Source organism: Drosophila melanogaster, chromosome 2L (genome assembly GCF_000001215.4).
Source record: "Drosophila melanogaster chromosome 2L".
Classification (NCBI taxonomy): Eukaryota; Metazoa; Arthropoda; class Insecta; order Diptera; family Drosophilidae; genus Drosophila; species Drosophila melanogaster.
In genome coordinates, this window is record NT_033779.5 from 7430489 (window position 1) to 7454440 (window position 23952).

General features: G+C 38.7%; 4 protein-coding genes across 11 annotated transcripts; 1 reads left to right on the top strand and 3 right to left on the bottom strand.

The window, feature by feature from the left end:
* Positions 1-41: 41 nt before the first annotated feature.
* CG5958 (uncharacterized protein) lies at positions 42-3028 on the bottom strand. Its single transcript, NM_135275.3, has 4 exons — positions 2918-3028; positions 2449-2723; positions 591-1052; positions 42-367 (listed from the first exon to the last, which is right to left on the bottom strand). The coding sequence occupies exons 2-4, from the start codon at positions 2686-2688 to the stop codon at positions 185-187; spliced, it is 885 nt and encodes a 294-aa protein (NP_609119.2). The 5' UTR covers positions 2689-2723; positions 2918-3028; the 3' UTR covers positions 42-184.
* Positions 3029-7003: 3975 nt separating this feature from the next.
* On the top strand, positions 7004-15394 carry CG5973 (uncharacterized protein). Of its 7 annotated transcripts, none has more exons than NM_001273268.2 (8): positions 7004-7300; positions 13096-13344; positions 13406-13497; positions 13572-13725; positions 13785-13910; positions 13977-14155; positions 14221-14371; positions 14439-15394. In NM_001273268.2, the coding sequence occupies exons 2-8, from the start codon at positions 13158-13160 to the stop codon at positions 14483-14485; spliced, it is 936 nt and encodes a 311-aa protein (NP_001260197.1). In that variant the 5' UTR covers positions 7004-7300; positions 13096-13157; the 3' UTR covers positions 14486-15394. The 7 variants fall into 7 exon arrangements, with proteins under 7 accessions (NP_001260197.1, NP_723275.1, NP_001162901.1 ...); NM_164750.2 differs by having other exon boundaries at positions 14439-14781; NM_001169430.3 differs by lacking the exon at positions 7004-7300 and adding an exon at positions 10306-11268.
* Positions 14867-20756, bottom strand: santa-maria (scavenger receptor acting in neural tissue and majority of rhodopsin is absent). Of its 2 annotated transcripts, NM_164752.4 has the most exons (5): positions 20461-20756; positions 17019-17199; positions 16508-16813; positions 15928-16447; positions 14867-15865 (listed from the first exon to the last, which is right to left on the bottom strand). In NM_164752.4, the coding sequence occupies exons 2-5, from the start codon at positions 17157-17159 to the stop codon at positions 15141-15143; spliced, it is 1692 nt and encodes a 563-aa protein (NP_723277.3). In that variant the 5' UTR covers positions 17160-17199; positions 20461-20756; the 3' UTR covers positions 14867-15140. The 2 variants fall into 2 exon arrangements, with proteins under 2 accessions (NP_723277.3, NP_609121.2); NM_135277.3 differs by having other exon boundaries at positions 17019-20756.
* A 1275-nt stretch (positions 20757-22031) lies between these two features.
* On the bottom strand, positions 22032-23724 carry Gr28a (Gustatory receptor 28a). Its single transcript, NM_078780.5, has 3 exons — positions 23052-23724; positions 22232-22834; positions 22032-22172 (listed from the first exon to the last, which is right to left on the bottom strand). The coding sequence occupies exons 1-3, from the start codon at positions 23679-23681 to the stop codon at positions 22053-22055; spliced, it is 1353 nt and encodes a 450-aa protein (NP_523504.2). The 5' UTR covers positions 23682-23724; the 3' UTR covers positions 22032-22052.
* Between the last annotated feature and the right edge of the window lie 228 nt (positions 23725-23952).

The following is a 23952-nucleotide window of genomic DNA, read 5'->3' on the forward strand; positions in this document are numbered from 1 at the left end:
GCTCTCAACACCCAGTCGAAAAATAATATACATTGCTTTTCCGTGGTTTATAGTATTATGTAACTAGTTTATTGCCAAAATGTTACGAACTAAGCAAACACATATTGAAAGTATTTACAAGCATAAAGTTAAGCTAATGTCAATGTAGGATGCGAATGTCAGTGTAGTATTGAAATGGGGCCAATCACCACTGGGCAGGGCCAAGCTGGCTCCACTCCTCCACATACTGGGCCTGCTGCTCCAGAGCGGGGAACCACTCGACGCCACCGTAGTCGATCGCGGGCAGAGTACCCTTGTAGTTGGCGGGCAGGACGGAGGGGTCGAGGAACTTCTGCAACGACTTCATGTCACTGCCGTGGAAGTGCATCTGTTGGAAGAAAATTATTCAATGATATATTGTTATTAATATTCATTTAAAAGGAGGGGGAAATCAGTTATGTCTAATTAATATGGTTTATATAACTTGGTTATAATTGTAAGAATCAGGTATTTTACGTTACTGATAAGATTCATTCTTCCAATGAAGAGAAATTGTAGCCTACTTTTGAGGGCAGAAGGACAAGGTAGGAGTAAGTACACGTTTTACTTACCCTATTGTTCAGCTTTTGTTTGACGAAGGGCTTGAAGAGCGACCAAACCATGTTGAAGATGAACGGCTGCTTCACGAAGTGCACCTCCTTCATGCGAAGGGGCATCGCCTCCTGGATGAATGTGAGCAATCGCTTGGAGAAGCTCGGCGACAGGGCCTTCACCTGTTTCATCGACAGTCCCTCGAAGTCCATGATGCAGACCACGCCCCGCACCTGGGTCTCCTCCTCCAGCTGGGCGGCGAGATGTACCATGTAGAGCATGCGGAACATCTCATCGCTGGTAATATCGCTGGGATCCCAGAGTTTGCCACAGTTCACGATGAGCACACGACGACCCTTCTGGTCGCAGTTCTTGAGCACATTGATCACACTGCCCTTCACGAATTTCTCCTTAACCTGCTCGACCAGGAGTCCGCGGACCAGAGAGGCGTACTCCTTGCGGAAGCTGGCTGTGGTTTTCATCTGAAAGTCATTTTCAAATTAGTCAAGAGCTTAGCAAACTTAAATTTATGTATTTTATGTGAGGATAAAAAATTTTAGTCTAGGCAACCAACTTAATTTAGCTTATTATGCTACTCGTGTAGCTAATTGAAAACTTTATATTTTTAATATTTTTATAGGGTACACATTATAAACAGAGGAATTGCCTCTATAAATCTTTGAACCGATGACGCTAACTTCTTACGGAACTAGTCATTGTAACTTCATCTGTTGGCAGGTGTGACATGGCTAGATTAGAGTCCATAATTGATAAGGTATTGACCATTGGCCAGAACTATAAAATGCCCATATAAGTTATGCGGCTTCCTATGATGATAAATTTAAAAATGGCGAACATTCGATTTTTATGACCCGATTCAGTCATTCTGCTAAAAAGTCATTGAACACTCTACATGCATAAAGTGAATCCGAATCGGATCGAAATCGACCACGCTTATCAGGGTTTTCTTTGCCGGTCAGCGAGTTCAGAAGCAATAAGTTATCAGCAGACGGGAACTGTAAATGATCCTGTTGTTGGGTTTCATTTCAGATCGTATGTTGCTTCTTTTACAATATCCCATATATTACTTTAGCTAGACTATAAATGAGGTGGCCATTTTCTGGGCAAGTTTTTATGCAACCGCTTAATCATATATTATTATGTAAGAGATATGTAGATAAGGCCATGGTTATAAGCTGATGCAACTTTCTAAACTTGGGGCAAAAATGCTTTTCTTGTAGCTCTTATGCATATACAATATTATTCCCCCACTATCTAGTGCACTTGTTTGAACTTCGGTTATAGACCCCATTTCAATAGCTCTGGTTGACCGATGTTTGCTGGCGATAAGGCGTGTTCGAGAAGTTCTATACATTTGATAATCCCTCAAATGTTGAAACAAATAGACGGAGACACTTGTGTTGCCGGCGTTGATAAGCAAAAAGCCATTGAATTGTGTTTCTAAGGCGGTCAATTCATAATATACATATATATACTATGTATGCTTGCGATTTGATTGAAGCTTCAGATGATTTTCAGAGTGATGTGTAATGTTAAGCGATTATTAGTATTATGAATTGAATATTGCTGGAACAATTTAGATATTCCTTAAACTATGTTCCTTTTTTTATCATCATTGGATTCTGGACTATGTTTAAATAACTTTAAATTTGTAATTTATATATATTAAGAACTTAACGTTTGGTTATATTGCATTATGTATTAGGGAAGTTAAATGATTCAAAACATGACATTTTATGATATTTATTAATGGTGAAGTTAAAATGAAAAGTGAAGGGCACACGAAACTGAGACACTTGCATTGCTGACTTAACATTGCATTATCAGTGGCTCGCGATATGCTTTCATGGTACGCACCTTTTCCAGAGCTCCTTCGGGATAAAAGTGGCAGGCGCGCAGGAAAACTGTGAGGAAAGCGTCGTCATCCTTGTAGTTCAGCTCGGGCGTGGCCTTGAGCAGTTCCCGTAGCTTGATGATGGCCTCCGCCTTGACTTCTTCGGTTTCGCGGAGTTCCACACGGGCGATTTCCACGGTCTCCGGCTTCAGATAGCCCAGGCGCAAGTGAAAGGCCTCCTCGGCGATATCGGTGGCAGCCATTATGTCGCTTGGTTTTTGTTTTTATGTGTCGGGGCCTGCGTGTTGGATTCGAGAAATGCGTTCTGTGTTAGTTTTTCCTAATCCACTGATTGCCAGCGCAAATTGCAACTTAATATGAGGTAATTTGGCACCAGCACTTTCGGATCGATTTGTTTAAACAATCTTGCCCGATCATTTGGGTTAGAAATTGGTTGGTTTTTTTTTTTCTTTTCTTTGTACTTGTATTTACCTAAGGCGAAGTCAAACGATTTTCACTTATTGAGGGTTTTTCAGCGTTCTTTAGTTTTGCTTCCTCGCGACTCGTGCGATTCGAGTCAACTGAAATTCGGTTCGCCTTTGGAAACCCTTGTGAGTTAACTTCTATATTATATATCAGCCGAACGACAGCTTCGACGTCGACGTCGATGATAAAGCACGCCGTGGCAGAGGCGATCGCAGTCGTCTTGGCTCGACTTCCATTTTCGTTCCTTATCTTTTAGACAAATGGCGCTGAGCGAAATACATATAATAACAACAATAATCAGAAAAAAAGGTCACCAATCCGGCTGTCAATCACCTAACGCCTTTAACCCTCCGGCATCTGCATTGAACCCTCTAGGCCTGAAATCCGACTTTCGACTCCGTTTAAAATTTTGGGTAATTTCGTCATTGATCGTGATGTTTACACGCGCCCGGCGTCATGAACCTTAGTTTAAATTACCTTTACCTCGAACTTACCCTTGCTACACTCCACTTTGCAAACTCAGCGTCTGGGGCACGTAATAAAAAAGACAAATTTGTACAAAAAAAGCATAAATATCAATTAGCAACGAAAAAAAAAAAATGGTTGAACCAGCCTATTGACAGCGGAAACAGCGCACTGTTTTATAGTGCCTCTCATAATACCTGTAAGGCATTAAGATAATGCGAATAATATTGCTTTGAGATACCCTATAGCTAGTACAGCTAGTTCAACTGCTGGAATATAAGATAACTATATAATATATAACCTTTTATGTTGTATGCCGGCTTGAAATTATATCGGGTGGTTTTTAGTTATTTAGTACTAATCAATACTCAAATATTGTAAGATATATTATTAAGACGTTGAATGTCTGACTCTACATCAACCATATTAACCCTAAATGGTACTATTTTTTACAGGGTATGCAAACTACTTTCGACTAAAGTCCAACGCGGAATTCTTGAGTGATAACAGCTCCCCAAAAATATTCTGCTTCCAGGGCTATTATCGAATGTTTCATGTTCTAATGGAAAAAGAAGTCCCAACCATTCTAATCACAGCTCATAATCCTTATCACTGGCAGCGTTGCTAGCACCGATAGTCTTTCTCTTTCGGTTTGTTTTACTGAGAAATATTGCTTTTATTGCCAAATCCACGGCGGGTGGTGGTAGGTAGGTAGGTGGTGGTGGGTGGTGGGGGCTGGATCTTCGTCTTTTCACACCTTCGGGCCATTGAATCGGTTCGCTGATCGCGAATATCGAGCCGTTATCATTGTTAGCCGCTTTTGTTGCTGCATTCCATATTGTTATTATTGGTACGTGATCGGGTCTTTGTTTTGAAATTCATGTTCCAAACACAAAACCCCTTTGGTAATATCCACTTATACATACGTGTTCTTACAAATTCAAGTACAGTGAACGCTCGAGAACAAGAAAATATTTTTATTTCTTTGTTATATAATATTAAAATGACAATATATATCAATTAAATCAAAACCAAAATTGTTAAAAAATATGTATACAATTTTAATGAAAACCTTTATGCTGGGACTAGTTCGTGGTTTTGGTAAAACACTGTATCTACAACTGCCATATAGTGTAGTCATAGGGCAAAGTCTTCACTTCTGATACGATTTGTTGTCGAAGCTCAACCCGCTACTATTTTCGCTGTTGTTTCTTTGTTTTCGATTTGTTATTGTTTTCACTTATTTGTTACTAAGTTATTGATACTGCCATTGGTGCTGCATCAGCTGGTTTATTAAGCTTCTGTTTTGCGTTTTGTTGATGAGCATTTAAATGCGTTCAAAAGATTGAGATACTTGTTTGGAGTGTGCAGGTTCGATTGACACTTTTATTTGCCCACGAAAAACATTGAAAAGATTCCATCAACAAACTTATCTCGAGTTCTGCGGCTGTAAGGAAATAGCTTATATTGAATTTTATACAGTGACAGGGCATTATTAAGTAAAGAATATAAAATGCAGATAAATATATATATTTTTTAGGATTATGTTTTTGTACTATGAAAACCATAGCTTAATTTGAAATTTAACAGATTTAGTGCATCGTAAATTTATTTTTATTAAGCCCTAATTTTGCCAACATGAGTCTTAAATAATAAAGGCACAAGTTTGATTTTCAAATTAGAGATTTATTGGGTTATATCGAACCCTATTCAGATTAGGTATGCCCACCGCCGAATCGTGTTTAAATAGCATAGTCACAATCCAAGACTTTAATCTTTGAGATTCATTGATAGGGATTGCTAATCGCGATAACTAATAATGCGTAAGCCATGGCATCCGTCGATAACTGAAAGTCCCCAGCGGAGAACACTTAATACCTTAGGCGATAAGTTTAAGATAATGTATACCTATACCTTTTGACACATGTTTTTAAATAATGTTTAATTTGAACTTTAAACATCTGAAGAAAATCAGCTAGCCTAACAGGTGAGCTTGCAGTTGTTCACCAGATACATACGTTTAATTATTGCAAAACCATCTGCTCAAAGTGCAATAATTTAATAGAGCATACGATTGATCGATGTCTTACCCGAACTCATATTCTGAACCGGACGAAGTTTACCAATCAGGCATATGTCGAGCTGATTCCCCAGTTCGACTTTGATCCTCCAGTAAAAGCTGACGTCGGAAGTGCTACAACGACAATGTGCAACTAAAGCCAACAAATGTGTGTCATCTGTGATGAAATATTGGCATTGAGAAAATATTTACGAGGGAAAACCATAGATGAATAATCTCGAAGGTGTATTTAGAAATGGTTATAGCAATTTTGGGTAAAATAATATAGCCATTCTCCAGTATTTAGATTTATGAGCATTTTTAAATATTTTGGCTGGACGATAGACAAGGTTGTAGAAATTCTACCTATGTTGGAAGAGTTTGGTTTTATAGCTATCTGGATAGGCTAGTTACAGTGCGAGTTTTTGCGTATACGTAATTTGCGTATACGTAATTTGCTGCGTATACTTAATTTTTAAGTATCCATCATTGAATAGAATACACTGCACGCGGGTCTTAATTTACATTGTCGGAAGTAGATTTTACGTATTCATAAATGTTCCTGCGCTCATATCTTCATGGCTTGCCTTGTTTATATAACCATGTTAAGTAATTAATCAACAAGCTATTTGGCTCTCAATACGTGGTCATTATCTTTATGTCAAACCGTTTTTTTCCCCACATACTGCCATAATTTAGATAACTCAACCTGCGAAAAATGTTTAATTTATCAGCCACAAGAGGTAGCGATGATATAACGAAAGTGGTGTTTGGCTAAAAAAGAAAACTGCAAGCATGGCCAAATGAAACAAAAAGAATTGACCAAGAACAAATGCTATGAACTTCACCCGGTGGCCATGAATTTGGCTAAAGAAAGTTGAGTATTTCAGCTACGAGTGCTGCCATCAGCAAAATGTGAAGCACTCAAAGAGGTAAAAATAATTGCAATTATTCAAGCGTGGTTAACGCTCGCCCCCAGGGGTTCCACCTTGGCTAATTGATAGATTGGCACGATCTGATATTAGCTGATAAAAACATGTTTACTATTTCAAAGTCAACAAGTGGGAGCTTAAAAAAGTGTTGAGGTTCGGTTCCTTGCTTGAACCAGTTGGGCTGTAAGCTATCAGCCAGTGTTAAAAAGTATCGAAAGGGATTAATGGAAATCCATATGAAGGTTTCTACATTTTAATTACTTTTTATATTATTTGGCTTAAAATATAAAACGAAAATAAGTAAAATATTTTTAATTTGATTGTAACATCATTTGTTTTATATTATAGATAGCATAAGTAATAGACTCTTTGTCTTATTAAATACATACATTTTGTACGTCCTGCAGAATGTTTTGTTTTACGTTCTACAAAAGGCAGTTACATCTTTGAAAAGCTTTCCGCTTTAAAATCTTGTGGTGCTCTTGAAAAAGCTCTAGCAGTGCTGGAAAATGCTCTCCAAGAGACAGCTTTCATTCCGCTCTCTCATTTTGTTTAGCATTCGCCGTAGCCGTTTTATTGTCAAGCTTGAGTTGGCCAGTTAATTAATAACAAGAGCTCGAGAGCGGTTTTCAATCTCAGAGTTGTTTTGACCGCGTTGCCATTTGGACGTCGCCGCATTTAACGCATTTGTTCCGCCAATATTCGCACCTTATATTGCGCGTCCTGTCCGCATAGGAAAATCGAAAATCAACCCCCCAGCAACTCCACCTCCTCCGCCTCTTCCGCTGCCTTTTTTGGCCAATTGCAAAAGTTTGCCAACAGTGAAACGTGAAATCTTTGAATTTACCTTTGCAAAAAAAAAAAAAAACGAAAACGAAAAAATTGAATATCTCCGTGCCGTTCGAGGCGTGTAATTTTGTGTGTATTTTTGCGGTAAGTTGCGTTAACAACATTATGCTCCATAGAAAGCACATTTTGGCCATTGTGCTCGTAGATTTTACTTCACTCTTGCCTTTGGGCAATGCGCATGCGCAGCGCCGTTGACACACTTTCTGCCCCCACCGCACCTGGTTTACCCGGCCAGCGTGCCACAAGCAACTTATGGCTCTCTGGCTTTTGGCCATAAAAACAATTACCACTTGGCTGCATTTCGTCAGCGCGTGCGTCTCGATACCAAACAGCCCCGCCCTCCCGATGGTCATCTATATATCCCAGACCATATTACCATTCATAATCTCCGCAAGCTCACCACTTTGGCACTTCGATCTTCGGTAGCTGATAATATTTGTGTGGCTAAGTAAAGTGGGAATTGCCTAAGGCAGATGGGCGGGTGGTTGGCATATTACACCATTTGAGTGTGTGAAAATGTGTGGTTCCAAATTATTTAAGAGCTGTTTCGCTGTGGCAAGTGAAGTCGTTTTGAATGGCGCACAATAATGGAAAAAAAGTGTTACTTTGTAGTGCTTTTGCTGAGCATTTTGTTGCAGCGTCGTTACAGTGTGGTAATTTGAAACTATTTTAATTGTGCATAGTTGAACTTAATGAAGCGTTTGAGATAACTTGTAACGGTATGCACAGTGCTATATTTGAAATTATAAGCTATAATTGTTTGTTAGTTTTCTTGCTTGTTCATTTAAAATAGAGAACGCTGAGAAATATTTTTATGCAGGAATATTGTACTTAAGCTGAGATAAAATTTAAAAATAATTTATTTAATTTAGTTTCTTCAAAGTATTCTGTTCTTCGCATTAAGATAATTTGAAGGCTAACTACACACTTTTCAAAGCCGTCCTTTATAGCGTGGTTATACTGTCACCTTCATAATGCATGCAAATGTAACACAATTGAAATGCAAATTGATGGTACTGATGTCCCTTTCGCACCCAGCATTAGTGACAATTTTCTGTCTCGCTCCAACTGGCTTCAATTTCTGTTTATTCAAGGGATCGATGGTCGTAGTTTATAAATATTTCAGACCCCAATCAGCCGATTCAGTGGGCAATGAAAACATTTGCTCTATTGACACTAAAACATTGACAGAGTTTATAATGATTTGCCCGTATTAACATCGCGATTTGGGCATTTTATTTAGATCTCATATTTGACTATTGCAAACTCCGCTTAATTCTCTATATACACATATAACAAGCGACCTTGTGGGTTCTCAGCCGCCGAAAAAATAAGTGAACTCAAAACCAGTTAAACATCTTACGGCCGATCGTGTTGTGTGTGGGCATGAAATTTACCCAAATTGTTAACATTTTGTCAAATGAAGGATACCATACCATAGACTTGCGAAAATATACAATAAGCCGTTATTGAATCTGAAAATTTACATATCTCTGAATACTACTCTATCGACTTCGTACTTGGAACCGAAGGCGATTTTTTATAGCCACGTTCGTACGATCGAGTCTGTTAATTTTGGCATTGTGAAAGAAATCGAAACCGGCTATTCCTGCTCCTCGAGAATCATTCGAGTCGAGTATTTATTTATCTTTTGAGCAGTCGGTTCAGTGAATGAGCCAAGTAATGCAGGTGCTGAATCGTAGTGTCATTTGCCTACTGTTGTTGGCCCAGATCATGTTGTTGCAAGAGTTTATAGTAGAACTGTATGAACAAACTGTTTCTTTAGTAACGACCTAACATGTTCAGTTGTTCTATAAAAATCTATAAAAATACCATTATTATATTGCAGTAGTAATTTAAGCATGCACGTGCTTTTAATTTGCCTTAAGTAACATTCTTACATCTTAAGTTGTTCTATAAAAAAAACCATTAAATAGTTAAAGTCGCCATCGTTAGGGTTGTTGAAAGTTCAAAAGTCATTTGATACCCTAAACAGGTTATTCTGGATATTTCCTAGCTTGCGGATAATTGAGACCGATTTGCATTTAATGCCTTGATCGCTTTCATTGATTGGCTTATAACCGTCTAATTACTATGGAATCACACATGTTTATATCATTACATTAAAAAACGAAGTCCTCCACTTAGCCAAATAGATTGATATGCAAGGCACGAGAAATGCATTAGACTTTTGATCAGAGCTGACATTGTACTATATATACCGTATTCACCAACTGGATTGACCCATTTAAAAATCAGGGGCGCGACTAAGCCGATAGCAAAGTGGGCTGTAATTTATTAGCTGGATCATTTAGTTTATAGCCGAGGTGTTTTAGTTTTAATAAACTCTCTATTAAAGCTAAGATTTTGATTGATTAATGGTGCAGTTAAGCCAGTGTACATATACTTTTCAATCGATTAAGTATAGTTGTTTGTAGACACAATTTAATTAAAGAGTCGAATTAAAAGATTGTTTTTGCGATATAAAACTAACATTATTTTTTATATGCTTTTGGCATGTTCATGTCTTATCGCTTTCACGTTTTGTAAAAAACGATAAACAATTGTAGTTGAATCTGTCATGAAAACAAAATCTACAGCGGAATTGTTAGATAAACTTCCCAAGGGTATTTATAACTTCGAATTTTCTATATCTATTTGGCTTTGCATTTTGCTTCGTCATTTGTGGCGCTGCAAAATGGTAAAATGCATAAGGAAAAACAGCAATTTGCATCAAATAGCCGGCTAGTTGATGGTATTGATCATTTTTCATATGACTTGTTTATTTATGCATATCATGTTGGCTCGGAGTATTGAGTGCATTTTTTTTCGTCTTATAAAAAAAGCATTGTTTTGGATTTTTCTTTCTAATACTTTAATGCCCGGCAGTTAAGTTGGAATTGATTAGACATCAGTTTGCTTTCGGGATTACTTCTGTTGTTTGCTAATCTATATACAATAATAGCTCGTTTATATGAGTGGACATAACCCGATTAGACTTTCAAGCTGAATTTGAATGTTCCTTTGTTCTGTTTTCTTCTGCGTTGCGATACCAGTTATCAGCTTATTTAAACGACCGACTACTACTGGATTAATGCCCAATTGCAATTCGTTTCTCGGGGCCACAATTTCCGCTTGCCAGTGACAGTAAGTGAAACGCCTCTGTTCGATTCGGTTGCGTCTAGGCTAACGAAAGGCCACATAAGTTCAAGCAGTTAAAGTGAAATAATCCCCAGTGGAGCACAATTGTTGAGGCAGGTGAAGTTGGGGCACATAATGCCAGCTATTAAATGGGTATCGCACGGAGCACGCCGGTGGTAATTATTTGCTTGCGTCAGACTTTGATCGACGGTTGAAAGTTTTCCTTCAATGGAAAACATCAGATTCTGCCGAAAGTGCATCCGGGAGGTTGGGTTCGCAGTACACTTTTGTGGGTCATAAAAAAAAACAAACAGGGCTCACAATTAAGCTAGCTGAGAACGGGTTTTGTTGTTGAGGTATTTTTCTGTTTTAATTAAAATTGTGAAGTACAAAATACCCATTCGTTAAAGTCCAGAAGCTATTTATAAATCAGATATCAGATATCAGTTTACAAGTCAGAGATAAGTGTTTATAGTTTAACGAAATGCAAAAAATTCCATCAAAGGACTTTTTGAACAGAGTACCGGTTTTTCGTTTTAACTTTCCCTTTAAGGAATAATGAACTAAACTAGTTAAAAAGGCATTAAAAGCAGGTATCACTTTCAAGGATGCGTTCGATGACTCGAACTTAAGACCAAGGTCTGTGGAATCTCGTTTTTATATAGATTCTGTTGCCTATAAGCATTTCACAATGATATTCCCTACCCAAAGAACGATAAATATCAGTGGAAATATTTACATTCATTTTTAAAACGTGTCCCTGAGGCACAAGATCACTTAAAAGTAAAACTCCATTTAACTTGATTGCTCCCTACTCAACCGACATATCTTAAAACTGAAGGAACGATAAAAACCGGATTCGTTTTAAGCTGAGTCACTATGATTCTGAACAATGGCACTAACCGATATAGGTGACTAAATTTAAATTCGATTTTTTCTAAATGCATAAGGCGCGAACAGAATGATATTAAGTCACCAAGCAAAGTTCATTTCCTCGCAATTAGCACCAATTCGCTATTTGTCAGATAATGTGACGAAATTTAAATAAAACTTGGCTAATTAGTTCTACTGTGATAAACAAATTAGCTTAAATGAAGTTCAAACTTTAGTAAATTGCACATACGGATGTGTTATTTTTTTGACACATTATTACATGATATTAACCCTTTTTTCTGTCGTTTTCTGTCAATTCACTTGACATATTGCGTGCGGTTAATTGTCAATTATTTTACTCACGAAACCTGTGCCAAGGAAATGTCCCAAAACCAAGATTACGATTATTTTACTTTATTTTTTTTTTTTTTTTATTATATTATTTTCGCATGTCACACCCAAATTTTTGTCACTCATTTTCCCACTTTAATTGGATTTTACAACATCAGAAGACAAGATTGACCAACAAATTAGTATGCGCATAACTTTATGGGCTGTTGAACTCCACGGCAAAGACCAAGTCAAACACAAAGGCCCAAAATAAATAAAAGCATAAATTACCCAAGATTCATTGACGAAATTTCTGGAAGCCACGAAAATTAAAAAGCCGCAACGCATTTGCCGGAATGACAAATCTACCTCTATGCTGGCTCCAAGTTTTTCAAGTTTTACGGCTTCAATCTACTATACTATACTAATAATATCAAACAATCTTTGCTCTTGGCCTTGACTTTTACCTTCATTCGCGTTGACCGCACAAAAAAGTCAATATCAAAAAAACGTACTAATTGCTTTGAATCATAAGAGCAGCAGTAAATCAAATTTAATGGCCAACACCGATTTGCACTACTCTGCGGCTCAATCCACCGACCAAGTTCTTTAACTTCTCAACTTCGAGTCCGAATTTTTCTGTGCCATTGTCAAGTCCTTCATGACAGGGCATAGATCACAAGTGCTACGTCATCGAGTCGATTTTGACCAATTTTGTTTTAGCAGCCAAGGTGTTGCCAAGTCGTCTGCGAGCCAAACAGTCGAGACACGTACTTGTTGATATGTATCATACATATAGAGAGATCGAGTGTTCAAAGACTGTTCAAAGACTAAGAAAATCCAACTAATAATAGTTATGTTTTTCTTTGTTCTAAAACGTGTATTTGTTAAAAGTTAATGTTGACTTTATGTAGCTATAAAACTATTATAATGACATACTTATAAAAAAGAACTTAAATTTCAGCACTCAAACTCTTCTTTGCTGGTGCTTTTAATATTTTTACAAATTGATGGCACACTTATACAAATTTAAACATCTAAATAATTTAATTCCGTTAGGATATGACAAGTCTTTAAAAAAATCATGATAAATGACCTAAGAAGTGCAGCAAACGCCCTGACCGAATTTCTATAACCTTTGCGGTGAGGGTATCCAACGATTTTGGCCATCGAACGCACGTTTTGCGACCAGTTTTGGGTGCTATTGTCTATCAGTCTATCTATTTCTATATCTATATATATTTACCCGTTTGTCCGGCGAACTCTTCTTCCGTTGTGGCGGTTTTCGGCGACTTTTGCCTATGAAGATCAGTTTTGAGTCATACATAAACATCGAGGTGTATGTGTATATTTATATATATTAAAACAGTTTCCATTGGAGCGAGGCATTGAACTGTTGCCGCTTTTGCTTTCTGCTTGGGGTTTTGGCCCTGCTGCGGAAGTAACCCAGTTGTGCCAATCGCTTTGAGGAAATGGTTGCCAAACCACTCAAAATGTTTGAGCCGAGACCAAAACAACTTCATTCTCGTTCGCAGCTTGAACCGGTGAACAACTAGCGCCAGATCGCGGCATCCAGATCACACAACATATCCACACCATGGGCAAGGCAGAGTGCATTAGCTACGATGAGCACAAGTTGCCCTACATCGATCTGGGCTCGGCACAGATCCGCATGGAGAAGGAACAAGCGCCGGAATGGGCACTGAAGAAGGCACAGGATGAGTTGCGGGAAGTGCCCGGCGTCAAGGAGCAGGCCATCAAGGAACTCAGGGAACTCATTCAAAGTGGGTGAAAGCACATGCACGTTGGTTAATAAAATTTAAAAAAAAAATTCCAAATTAATAGATGAAAAGTACCTGAACCTGCCATTGGATGATGAGTATATGATGATGTTCCTGCGTCCCACCCATTACTATCCAGAAAGTGCCTTGAAAAGGGTGAGTAATTTGTTGAAACATGCAAGCTTTAAATATATATATTTTTTATTTATTTTCTCTTACATTATGTACAGCTCAAGAACTTTTATCACATGAAATTGAAGTATGGAGCCGCTTGCGAGAACATAATCCCCAGCAAGTTGAGAAACGTTTTCGAGGCAAATATTCTGAATTTGCTGCCCCAAAGAGATCAACACGGCCGTCGGCTTTTGGTGCTGGAAGCTGGCAGTAAGTTTGGCTCTTAAAAACAACTAAAAAAATGTCTATAAATAATTGAATTACTCCAGAAAAATGGAAGCCATCGCAAGTGCCCTTGGTGGATCTATTCCGCGGCATTCAATTGACCGTACTGGGTTCTATGGTGGAGCCCTACTCACAAATTTGCGGCTCAGTTGTCATTATCGATATGGAAGGTAATAAATTCTAGGCAGGAAATACAAATTATACAAGTTACTTAATACATATTAACCATTTTGCAGGGCTGCCACTTAGCCACATTACACAATTTACACCGTCATTTGCCGCCATGTTGCTGGATTACATTCAAGAATGCATCTGCATGCGTTTGAAAGCAGTTCACATAGTGAATAATTCATATATATTCAATATGCTCTTTGCCGTATTCAAGCCATTCATTCGCGAAAAGCTGCGCAAGAGGGTAAGTTTGAATAAGAAATACATGAAATAATGTTAAGTTATATGTAATAAATTCCTATTTGGTAGATCTTCTTCCATGGCAAGGACTACAAGTCCCTGATCTCCCATATTGAGGCGAAGGCTTTGCCTCCGAAATACGGTGGTTCTGCCACATGGGAACTGCCACACGGCAAAGTTTTGGGCGAATTCTTTGAGTGCTATTCCAAGGATTATGAACGTAAGATATTCATAAACAGCAATATCAGGCTTTATATACTAATAAACTTAACTTTTTTTTTTTTTAGTGGCTGACAGCTATGGGTATACTGAGGGGTATAAGATGAAGAAGTAATAGTACAAGGAATAGTCCAAAACTAACCCCCCAAATCCGCACAATCCTCCCTTCCCCCTTTCGATTCGTATTTTAGTCACTTAAGTTGGGTCATTTGTGATATTGCAAATATTGTCGTACGTTAAGTAATAGTCTCTTTGCCCTTTAAATGTAAGGTTAAGAAAATTATTCACAATAATTAAAATGATCACGATACAAGCTCATGAGCTAGGCATTAAAGTGGATACCATATATACTATATATTTTGTATAATTGTTATTGAACTAATAAAGATGAAAAAAATGTTGTTAAAATTCAAAACAAACGTTGTGAGCTGTAATGAAATAAAAATAGTTATGTGCAATCTTACCCACTTAACCTACTAAAATGATAATTTCCTTTGTAGTTGAAGATTTTATTTGACACGAAAGCCATGGGTCAAGAAATCATTTTAATACAAAACATATCTAATAACTAAGGAATGTAAAAAGAGTATTCGTTAGCTAAGCGAAGTCCACCAGACGTTTCGACTTCGAAGGCTATCTAATCTTTGGCATAGGCACGGGAATGCTTGCAATTTTCAGTTGGGTGTTTTAGAGTGTCACTAAACTATGAGCTACGACTAAAGCACTAGGACGGCTTAACTATCTAAATGGCGTGAATGTGGCGGTTCTGTTCAATCCTGCTTATTGTCGCTGATGGCTGTGGATGCAGTGGCCACACTTTCACCCGTCTGGGATTTAATAATGGTTGGCTTACGGCCTTTTTCGAGGAGCGGAGAACTGTCCGGAGATCCTTTGACACTCTTTTCGCACACCAAAGTGGAGGCCTTGGACTTCAGTTCCTCAGCACTGGAGAATTGAGAGCGACTCTTATACTGGCCATTCGTTTTGGTTTTGGTCCTCAGATCGTATCTACGATTTCGACAGGAAGCCAATAGAATCTGAACCGGAGTCCAGCAGAGTAGAGTTATGCCTACGATCAAGCAAATTCCGGCGAATATATGTCCGGAGAGCATGACAATGGGCAGCACCTTCAGTTGATCTGCCATATCTGGAGTGATTCTTACTTTCTGTTCGAACCATACGAGTGGGAAAAATATCCTTGGTATTCCAGTGTATAAGCTAATGCCTTGGATTGGCTCCACGAGCATATTCACTTGAAATCGGGCAGCCACCTCCAGGGGAATACCAGTACTTGGCTGCACAACCATATAAAACTCGTGATCCTTCTGGTTAGGACTCAAGCCCTCTACCTGATCTGGGTAGTAAGGATCGGCGTTGAAAAAGTGTGGATAGGACATAAAAACAGGAGATCCAAAGCGACAGGAACTGATGTTCATCACACCCGACGGAACACATTGGCCACCACAAAAACAAAGGTTCTCAGGATACTGGGTGCCTGAAATATAAATCTCTAATAGAATGGGTACTCACAATTAATCAATTCTTATCAAGACTCACCATTATCTACAGATCGTGGTCCGCCTGAGAATTTATAACCTTCCAGTCCTTCAATATCCACAGTTTCCACATAATCCAGCGGAATAGTTCGGCACATATCGGGCGTAAATAGACCAACACTATCGCCGGGCTTCAGATGCTGTGGCTGGAACTCCCCGGCGGATCCATTGGTCATACCGCAATAGGAATCAAAGAATCCAGTGTTCTCCTGGTAATTCCACGAGTGCATCTGACCCAGTTTGGCCAGTTGATCGGCGCCAGTGAAGACATTAAAAACTCCGGTAAGATCGGCACTTCCATTGCGCGTATAGAACCAACCGAACTTATCGAATGGAACCTTCACCTCATCACCAAAAATGGGCATGGCCATGGCCACGTCGATCATTGCGTCATTGTAACCGGTGAAGAGCAGCTCATCGATCGATTTTTGGACAGACATCTCGGCACCGTACATCTTTAGTCCCACATCGACAAGGGAGCGCTTAACTGGTGGCCAATATTTGGCTGTGGCGGCTGCAGACTGAAATGGAAATGTATAGTTATAGTTATATTATGTAATAAAAGGGAATAGGATACTTACCAGAGCCACTGCATTAAGCGTGGTAATCTCATCGTCCAGGCTGCCATTACTGCCCGCCGCATCAAAGTAGAACAAGCTGCGCCTGCGATAAGTGACGGATGCATTTTCTGGATGCCAGTGAATGTCCACCTTATCGGGTCGCTCGATAAAACGATAAGGACCCACCTGCTCCAGAATGGGCTTTGTGGAAAGGTTGCCGAAATCCTCCGGATTCGTCCAGTTGTACAGGTAGATGTCCAGACTGAGATCAATTGGCGGACTCTTCCAATTTTCATAGACACGTGTGTCGGGGGCCAGAGCCATTTCCTGTCGAAGAACAGAAGCCGCAATTGGTATTAATTGAAAATCTCAACGAGTTTTCCTCGATCTTTGACTCGCGCCAATTGAGAGGCGGCTGTTTTTCTTTTGACTTTCAATTGGCTTTAGCCACTAATCGAATGCAGCTGGCCGGGCTAACACTGGAGTGAAGTGAAATGAACTTAACTGAACCTCTGTCAATGACTGGGATTACCTTGTGCATGATCCAATCGAACAGGTCCACCCAGAACATGCCGCACAATATGCCAAATAGTCCCAGGCAAAAGCCGAAAATGCCGATAATTAATTTGCGATTACTTTTTTGGCCCCACATTGCGCTGTTTTGTGTTGGCATGGCTCACGCTGGGCGATGGTGTGTGGATACCTAATGGTGGCTGTAATGATATGCAAGTCATTGAAACATCAATGAAAATGGATAAATTGATAGTCTATTTGCCAACATATAAAAATGGATCAAATGAAAGAACTCATAAATGTAGTGCAAGTTGAGAATGTACTGATAAGTTTTCTATTATAAAATCATTATGAACAAATCATAATACAATAATTTAAAATATAACTTTACACAATATTATTTTGTGAACTCATGTTCATGTTGCCTACTTTCAGGCAGTGCTAGTTAAAGAATAAAAAAAATGTAGAATCAAATCTCTTATTAACAGATGCATCAAGTCACATATTAATATAAGTATGGCGAACAAAGAAATCAACAAAGAATTGAATACAAATAAAATGCAAAAAGCGCAGCATTTTATTGAGTGACGAATTCCCATAGCGTCTATTTTTATCAATATAATTGAATCAATTTAAGCAAAGCGTGACTTTCAATTGCTGTTTACACTCATGTAGAATATACTAAGTCCGGTAAGTATATGTGTACATATATACAGAACTATAGTCGAATCCCCTATCAGTGGTGATAATTACAAAGCTTCCCCCGACACTCAACGATGATGTGTTTTAATTAGTTATGATAGTTTGAAGCTGCATTGCAAGCAATACGTGTAATTATCCATTTCGTTTACGAATAACATGCATGAATGTGGATAAAATATTTTATGATCGCATTCGGTAGGCGAATTTTCCTATATGGGGCATTCACTGTGGTCCGATAAGCGGATTCTGAACTCTTAGGTAAACAGACCCATGAGGAAGCCACAGACAATTGAGGAAATTGAACTGCACTGCACTTATCGCTTATCGGGAATCCATCCTCTGGCAATTATTTGACCAATCTGCCCAGAGTTCCCATCACCAAACACTATGTATCACTTGAGCATAAATATTGCATATGTACGTACATATGCCACAGGTTCGCATCTCTGTGATATATCGTCATAATTGAGTCTATCAATTGACCCCGCAGTGAGCTATGGTTGGGTCTTTGACACTTTGCGTTATTGCACATGAATACGAGTAGGAATCTATATATATATATACACATATATACATATATATATGCTTATTTGGGAGCGTGTCAGTTGTGTTCTGGTTGGTGTCTGGTAAATTGATATGATTATGTCTTTTGAATGATGAATAGCTGTCGAGCATTTGTCGGCGCCTTTTTATTGTCTTCACAATTAATCTGAAGTGAGTTTTAATTGAAATGGACGTTGGACAGGTGCATCACGTAGAGTTCATCCCGCATTTTTCGCTTAATTCAATTAGATCAAGAGCAATACCGCACATAACGAGGATAGATTTTGAATGGAAATCTAAGAGATTTTAGCAGGAATATCTCTTTTTGTGAGAAAATATTTATAGCAAGATACGTTTTTTTTTCAGTGCAGTTCTTTGATATTCGCTCTTGAAGCTCGAAGCCGCAACACTGAATAATTGCGTTTAATTAAGCTTAAATTTTAGTGACCGGTATATTTGATTCATTATTAAATTAGGCATGCTCTTGTCATACTCTCTGGTTCTTGATCTTCTATATTAACATTTTTATGAATGCTCCGAACGCTTTATTCATATTCTATGCAAATGCACCGAGAACACTGAACTCTGAAGTGATGCCACATCGAAAGTGAATGCATTCTGAAACATTCTAGCAAGAATTATCTGCCTTTTTGGCGTTAACTTCCTGAGTGCAAGTGCACTTGATATGAAACGGAAATTCTAAGTACTAAGTCAGACGCAGTAAACCCGATACTTTAAGATCGTCTACTGGATGTGAGACAAGTCAACACCTTCTCAGTTTTTCCTGATGTTTTTCAACCCCATTTAACCACAAAGGCTGCCATTGAGATAAACCGCAACTTACAGATTTGACGCAGTTCGCAAATTCACATATGCTTGGGCGAGTATTTTTTGATAACGAGCTATCGGCATGTAATTGAGTTTTCGCAGCCTTCAAGTACGAAAATACACACGACGATTTAAAAAAAAGCCAACAACTATAAATAAAGAGCGAAAGGCTAAACCGTAAATAGGCTTGGTACTTTTAAAGGTCCCTGAACTGCAGAAAGTTATTTTGTTTCTTTTTAATGAACTTTAAATCAAAAAATTTCTTTAAATGCCACTTTTACGTAGCCAAGATTTCAGTATTAACTAAAGTTGTTTAAGCCCTTTGAGATTTTAATTAATTCATTGTGAATTGATTAATTGATTTGACTTTAATTGTCCAGCATGAGTTGAATTCTTAAACGAAACTTTAATGAACATGCTATTAGGGGCTAGTTTCGATTATCTTGAACTATATTTAAACGGGTCCCATGAGTAATTTGCCAACGAACAGCTGTATTTATTGAGGATTCGCCAATCTGGGCATTGATTATTCAATTAGCGAATAGCTGGAAAATGAATGTGAAGTTTCTTTGGCTCTTTATTGCATACAATAAAGAAAATTTAAATAAATATTTTAATTTGCAATTTTTAAGACATTCGTTGGTTTTCTATTAGAGTATTTACATTATTTGTTTTTCAGATATTTATTATCTTATAAAGGCACACGCAACTGCAATTAGTTGGGAGCAAGTTGATATTTAATTATCTTGAACTTTAAATGGTTAACAGGTCGCATACGCAATGTGTTTTGTACACCACTGTTTTGTTTTTTATTTATATACCAAATAAGATCAGCTGCCGTTCTTTTGCAGAAAATTCCAAAACATATACTAGATTTTTTTATTTTTTCATTATAATTTATCATCGCCCAATTTCGTTTTATGTAAAAATACAAGCTACAAAACATAATTCGTCAACGGGGCGCATGCTTAATATTTTCCTGAGCAGCTGTTTTCCCTGGGACTAATTTTAGACCATTAATCGCACAATCAACAGGTCGCCTCGTAGTCCAAGCTGGAAGCCCTTTGTTTTGCATTCCGGCACTCTTATTTCTTCAAAAGGGAGACGACACACAAAGCCAGTATAAACACAAAAAGAATGTATAATATAGATTGCCACTGTACATACATATATATTTGGTTTTCTGTCTGGCGACTATTTTTCATTCTTGTCGAGTTAATTTCATTTAATGACCTGTAATCTTAATAAGTCTGCCGGCGATTAAGCCAAATCAAGCCAAAACGTAATGTGTTAACAAAGCAGGAAGCGCTAAGAAATTACGTGATATTGCGAAAGGAGTTTTCTTTTGTCTTTCCAAATTTCCTTTATTTTCTTTTAAAGGCACTCACTTGACTTTTATTTGCTAAATAGAAACAAATCACAGGCTCCTCGGTTTTTTTTTTACGTTTTGATTTTCCTTGCGAGGAAATTGAAATTCGATAAGGATGTGGACAGAACGCTTGAGCACGTGGATGATTTCTTTGCACAGAGGCCGGAAAAGTGGACACGAGTCCCTGGGAAATGCCGTAAAATGGTACCGCTTCGCCCGGCGGCTTCGATGCGACTGTGCGGCGGACTCTCAGCGAACGGACCGCGAGCAGAGCGGAGCGGTCTCGGCGGCCGATGAATGTCAGTCAAGTGCGGCACATGGAAATGGAAATGTATATGGAATTGGGCTTGAGAAGAGCTCCGAGTATCCGAGCAACGGTGTGTATGTGTGTGTGCGAGTGGGTGTTTGGGTTAATTTGCGCTTTGGGCTTTTCATAGTTGTGCCATTGAATTTTGAATTAAACAATATACAATCTGAAACGCGAGTACGACTTTAAAACTGTAGAATGCATCCAAGGGAAGAAGTAGTCAGAAACAACAGTGTCACCATCTTTATATAAATTTTTGGAAATAATCTAAATTGAACCATTTGCTTTGTTAAATACGTTTACAAATATTTTAGTTTCTTATATATATATTTTTTAAATATTTACATCTAATAAATATCAAATGATATAAAAATGAAATGAATGAACTGAAAGAGTCAACATATTTTCTATTGTTCAGTCGAATAGCAAATATAACTGGGTCACATTTCAAAAAATCACAATCAGCGAAAGAAATTCCTATGCACTTAGATTTCATAAAACTGCGAATTTTCGCATACGAATCGGGTGGCTTGTGGAAAAGTAAACAAATCGTAAAGTAGAAATCCGAATTGATAACAAATTGTCGAAGCCTTATCAATGCGGCTAATCGTGATGATTAGCACTGGGTGAACAGCGAACATTCACGACTAACCCCACACACTTGTAAGCTGCGAAAATCGACAAGCGATCAGAGCAAAGTTTCAACTGTTTTTTTGTTTTATTTCGCTATCATAGGGGCACAACTCCCCAGCAAATGGCATAGAAAACACCCATGGATTGCAGTCTGAGGCAATAAAACAATAAAATGTCATTGCTTCAGTGCGTATTCAGGCTGGCTTCCTTATTGGATTAGTCTTTTGCCTCCTTTCACATGGCGTGCTAACTGGGATTAGCTATCAGTTGTGGCCAAAAGTCAGTTACCGCTGCAGATTATGTTGCAATGTTGTGAAGTGGAGCAAGCAGAAGTGGGTCAAGCCAGCCCTTAGCTTCGAAATGGGTCTCGGCCAGCATTATCCATTTGAATTCATTAGTGAAATTCAAGCAGCTCATGTCAGCCAGCAACACAGTCAGTGACGTAGCAACCAGCTTGTTGTTGTCGATTGGCTTACGTTACGTGAATACGTAACGTACTGATTAAGTGCAATTGAAATGTTTACTTGCTTTAAATATTATATCATAACTTAAAAAATACGGATAAAAAATGTAATTTACTGCGAGCTGGAAAACTTTAATTTATTTTTCATCTGTACGTTAGGACACTTTATGTTTAAATTTAATTGATTAATGTGTATATATAATTTTAATCAATCGCCGAGATGAATGGAATGTAAATTATTTGTTGAATTGGAGCTGGTGTCGTCCATGTGATGTGTGAATCGAAACTGAATTAGGATAATGAGGTAGCACGTGGCAGCACCAGTAATCTGCAAAAATTAACCACTTAAATAAATAAAATATTTAATTATTTTCAACATTAGTTCACCGTAAAAATCAGTGTGCGATCCAGACGAAAAAGTCCTGCGGCTGTGAAAAGGACCTTCCGATGCGACAGCTGCAAGGACAGACGGAAAAGTCGATCTCTGAGTTCTGGATCATCGGTGATATTGAGAATCTTGTGAACTATAGCTGCCGTATAGCTGCTATGCAAAATAGTCCGACTGCTGCCCTCCACGATCAGCACTATGATCACTATATACCAGATGAGCTGCATCAGGAAGAAGGCAAAGAACTCATCGGCCTCAAAGACATCCAGTCGTTTGGGATTCAGAATGGCTTCCAAAATGTAAAAGTCATCAAAGAGAATGAACAGAAAGGATATGGCTATGATTCCGAGCAGCGGATATGTGAAGTATTCCTCGATGGTCTGGCAAATGTCGCAGAGCAGATTGTGTATGTTGGACACCTGTTTGATTGCGTATTCGGGATTGAGGCGTATGACGGAGGTAACACTGTACCGCTTCATTGGCGTACTAATCAAATTTCGTAGGCGATGTGAGTAGCGTCTGTGATTGACAACCGAGTGCATGGGTGAGAGTTCCAAGGCGCTTAATTGCTCTATATGGGCATCCAAAATATCCTGCAGGATCTGTCAAAGATTAAATTATATATCATAAGCTAGCTTTTACACTAAATAATGCACATTCAACTGGGACCTTGCTGGTTATAAAAAGTATGCTACAAAAATTATTCTCTCCAAGTTTGCAAACTATTTAACTTGAAGAGAGTTTGTGATTTAATCCATCGCATTTTTTTTTTCCATACATTATGCCACTGCATGCGCAATAAAGTCCCATGACACTCACTTCGTTTAACATACTAAACCGGCTCCTGGCCAAGTCCGTGGTGCAAAGAAACTTGAAGACCATCAGGCTGATATTGATGTGCGGCAGGGCGAAGGTTGTGAAAGTCACAAATGAGGGCGATATGGTGGCACTGACCAGCAGGCTGTAGCTCACACACAAGTAAATGACGTTGAACAGCAGCATGCCCAAGGATATGAGAAAGCTGGACAACAGTATCCTGCGGTAGTCCAACTTCATGCCCAGCCTCACAAATATCTCGTCCACCACTATGTTGTTCTGTATTATGCTGACCAAACGTTGTCTCTTGAACATGGCAAAGCCAAAAATAGTGGACATGGCCAGGATGCCAGTCAGGCGTAGGGTTCCATCGCTGAATCTGGTGATATTGGTCTGAAAGAAGTACCCTATTATGGAATCTCCCTCCTTTACGGAGATACCAAAACACAGGACGAAGAACAGGAAGTGCACTATGCCGGCAAAGAAGGAGAACTTCGATGTTTGCACCTCCTTGCGAGGATTCAAATTCAAACGAAATGGAGCCAGGCCCAATAGCGATATGAATGTTAGCGGTCGAAGTGCCTGGAACACATTGTCCGCCTGTGAAAAGCGCTCCCACAACTTAAAGGCCATTGATAAGACCGTTTGATATGGTTTGTGAAAATTTCGCTGGAGGTGTAACGTCCGCTCGACTCGCGTATTTTCCGCCAACTGACAACGGAAGTCTTTGCCGGCTGATGATGATGATTACCTTTGTGTCAACTCGAGACACAACTGATATATCATATATCAAAATCGTTAAAGCGCTAACACACACCTTCGCACTCTTAATAGACTAATATCAATAGTAGCAAATATTTAATTAACCTTATGCGAGCGGGTGGGATACGGGTGGTCAAGGTCA

What these genes read in the sequence shown, in the direction of transcription:
- CG5958 (NM_135275.3), bottom strand. Translation starts at nt 2,688, where the DNA reads ATGGCTGCCACCGATATCGCCGAGGAGGCCTTTCACTTGCGCCTGGGC. An exon ending in CCGAAGGAGCTCTGGAAAAG is followed by an intron (nt 1,053 to 2,448) that starts GTGCGTACCATG and finishes AATGACTTTCAG; the next exon opens with ATGAAAACCACAGCCAGCTT. An exon ending in AACAAAAGCTGAACAATAGG is followed by an intron (nt 368 to 590) that starts GTAAGTAAAACG and finishes TTCTTCCAACAG; the next exon opens with ATGCACTTCCACGGCAGTGA.
- CG5973 (NM_001273268.2), top strand. Translation starts at nt 13,158, where the DNA reads ATGGGCAAGGCAGAGTGCATTAGCTACGATGAGCACAAGTTGCCCTAC. An exon ending in CAGAAAGTGCCTTGAAAAGG is followed by an intron (nt 13,498 to 13,571) that starts GTGAGTAATTTG and finishes CATTATGTACAG; the next exon opens with CTCAAGAACTTTTATCACAT. An exon ending in TGTCATTATCGATATGGAAG is followed by an intron (nt 13,911 to 13,976) that starts GTAATAAATTCT and finishes ACCATTTTGCAG; the next exon opens with GGCTGCCACTTAGCCACATT.
- santa-maria (NM_164752.4), bottom strand. Translation starts at nt 17,159, where the DNA reads ATGCCAACACAAAACAGCGCAATGTGGGGCCAAAAAAGTAATCGCAAA. An exon ending in TCGATTGGATCATGCACAAG is followed by an intron (nt 16,814 to 17,018) that starts GTAATCCCAGTC and finishes GTTCTTCGACAG; the next exon opens with GAAATGGCTCTGGCCCCCGA. An exon ending in CGCTTAATGCAGTGGCTCTG is followed by an intron (nt 16,448 to 16,507) that starts GTAAGTATCCTA and finishes TTTCCATTTCAG; the next exon opens with TCTGCAGCCGCCACAGCCAA.
- Gr28a (NM_078780.5), bottom strand. Translation starts at nt 23,681, where the DNA reads ATGGCCTTTAAGTTGTGGGAGCGCTTTTCACAGGCGGACAATGTGTTC. An exon ending in GGTTTAGTATGTTAAACGAA is followed by an intron (nt 22,835 to 23,051) that starts GTGAGTGTCATG and finishes AATCTTTGACAG; the next exon opens with ATCCTGCAGGATATTTTGGA. An exon ending in ATCGCACACTGATTTTTACG is followed by an intron (nt 22,173 to 22,231) that starts GTGAACTAATGT and finishes TAATTTTTGCAG; the next exon opens with ATTACTGGTGCTGCCACGTG.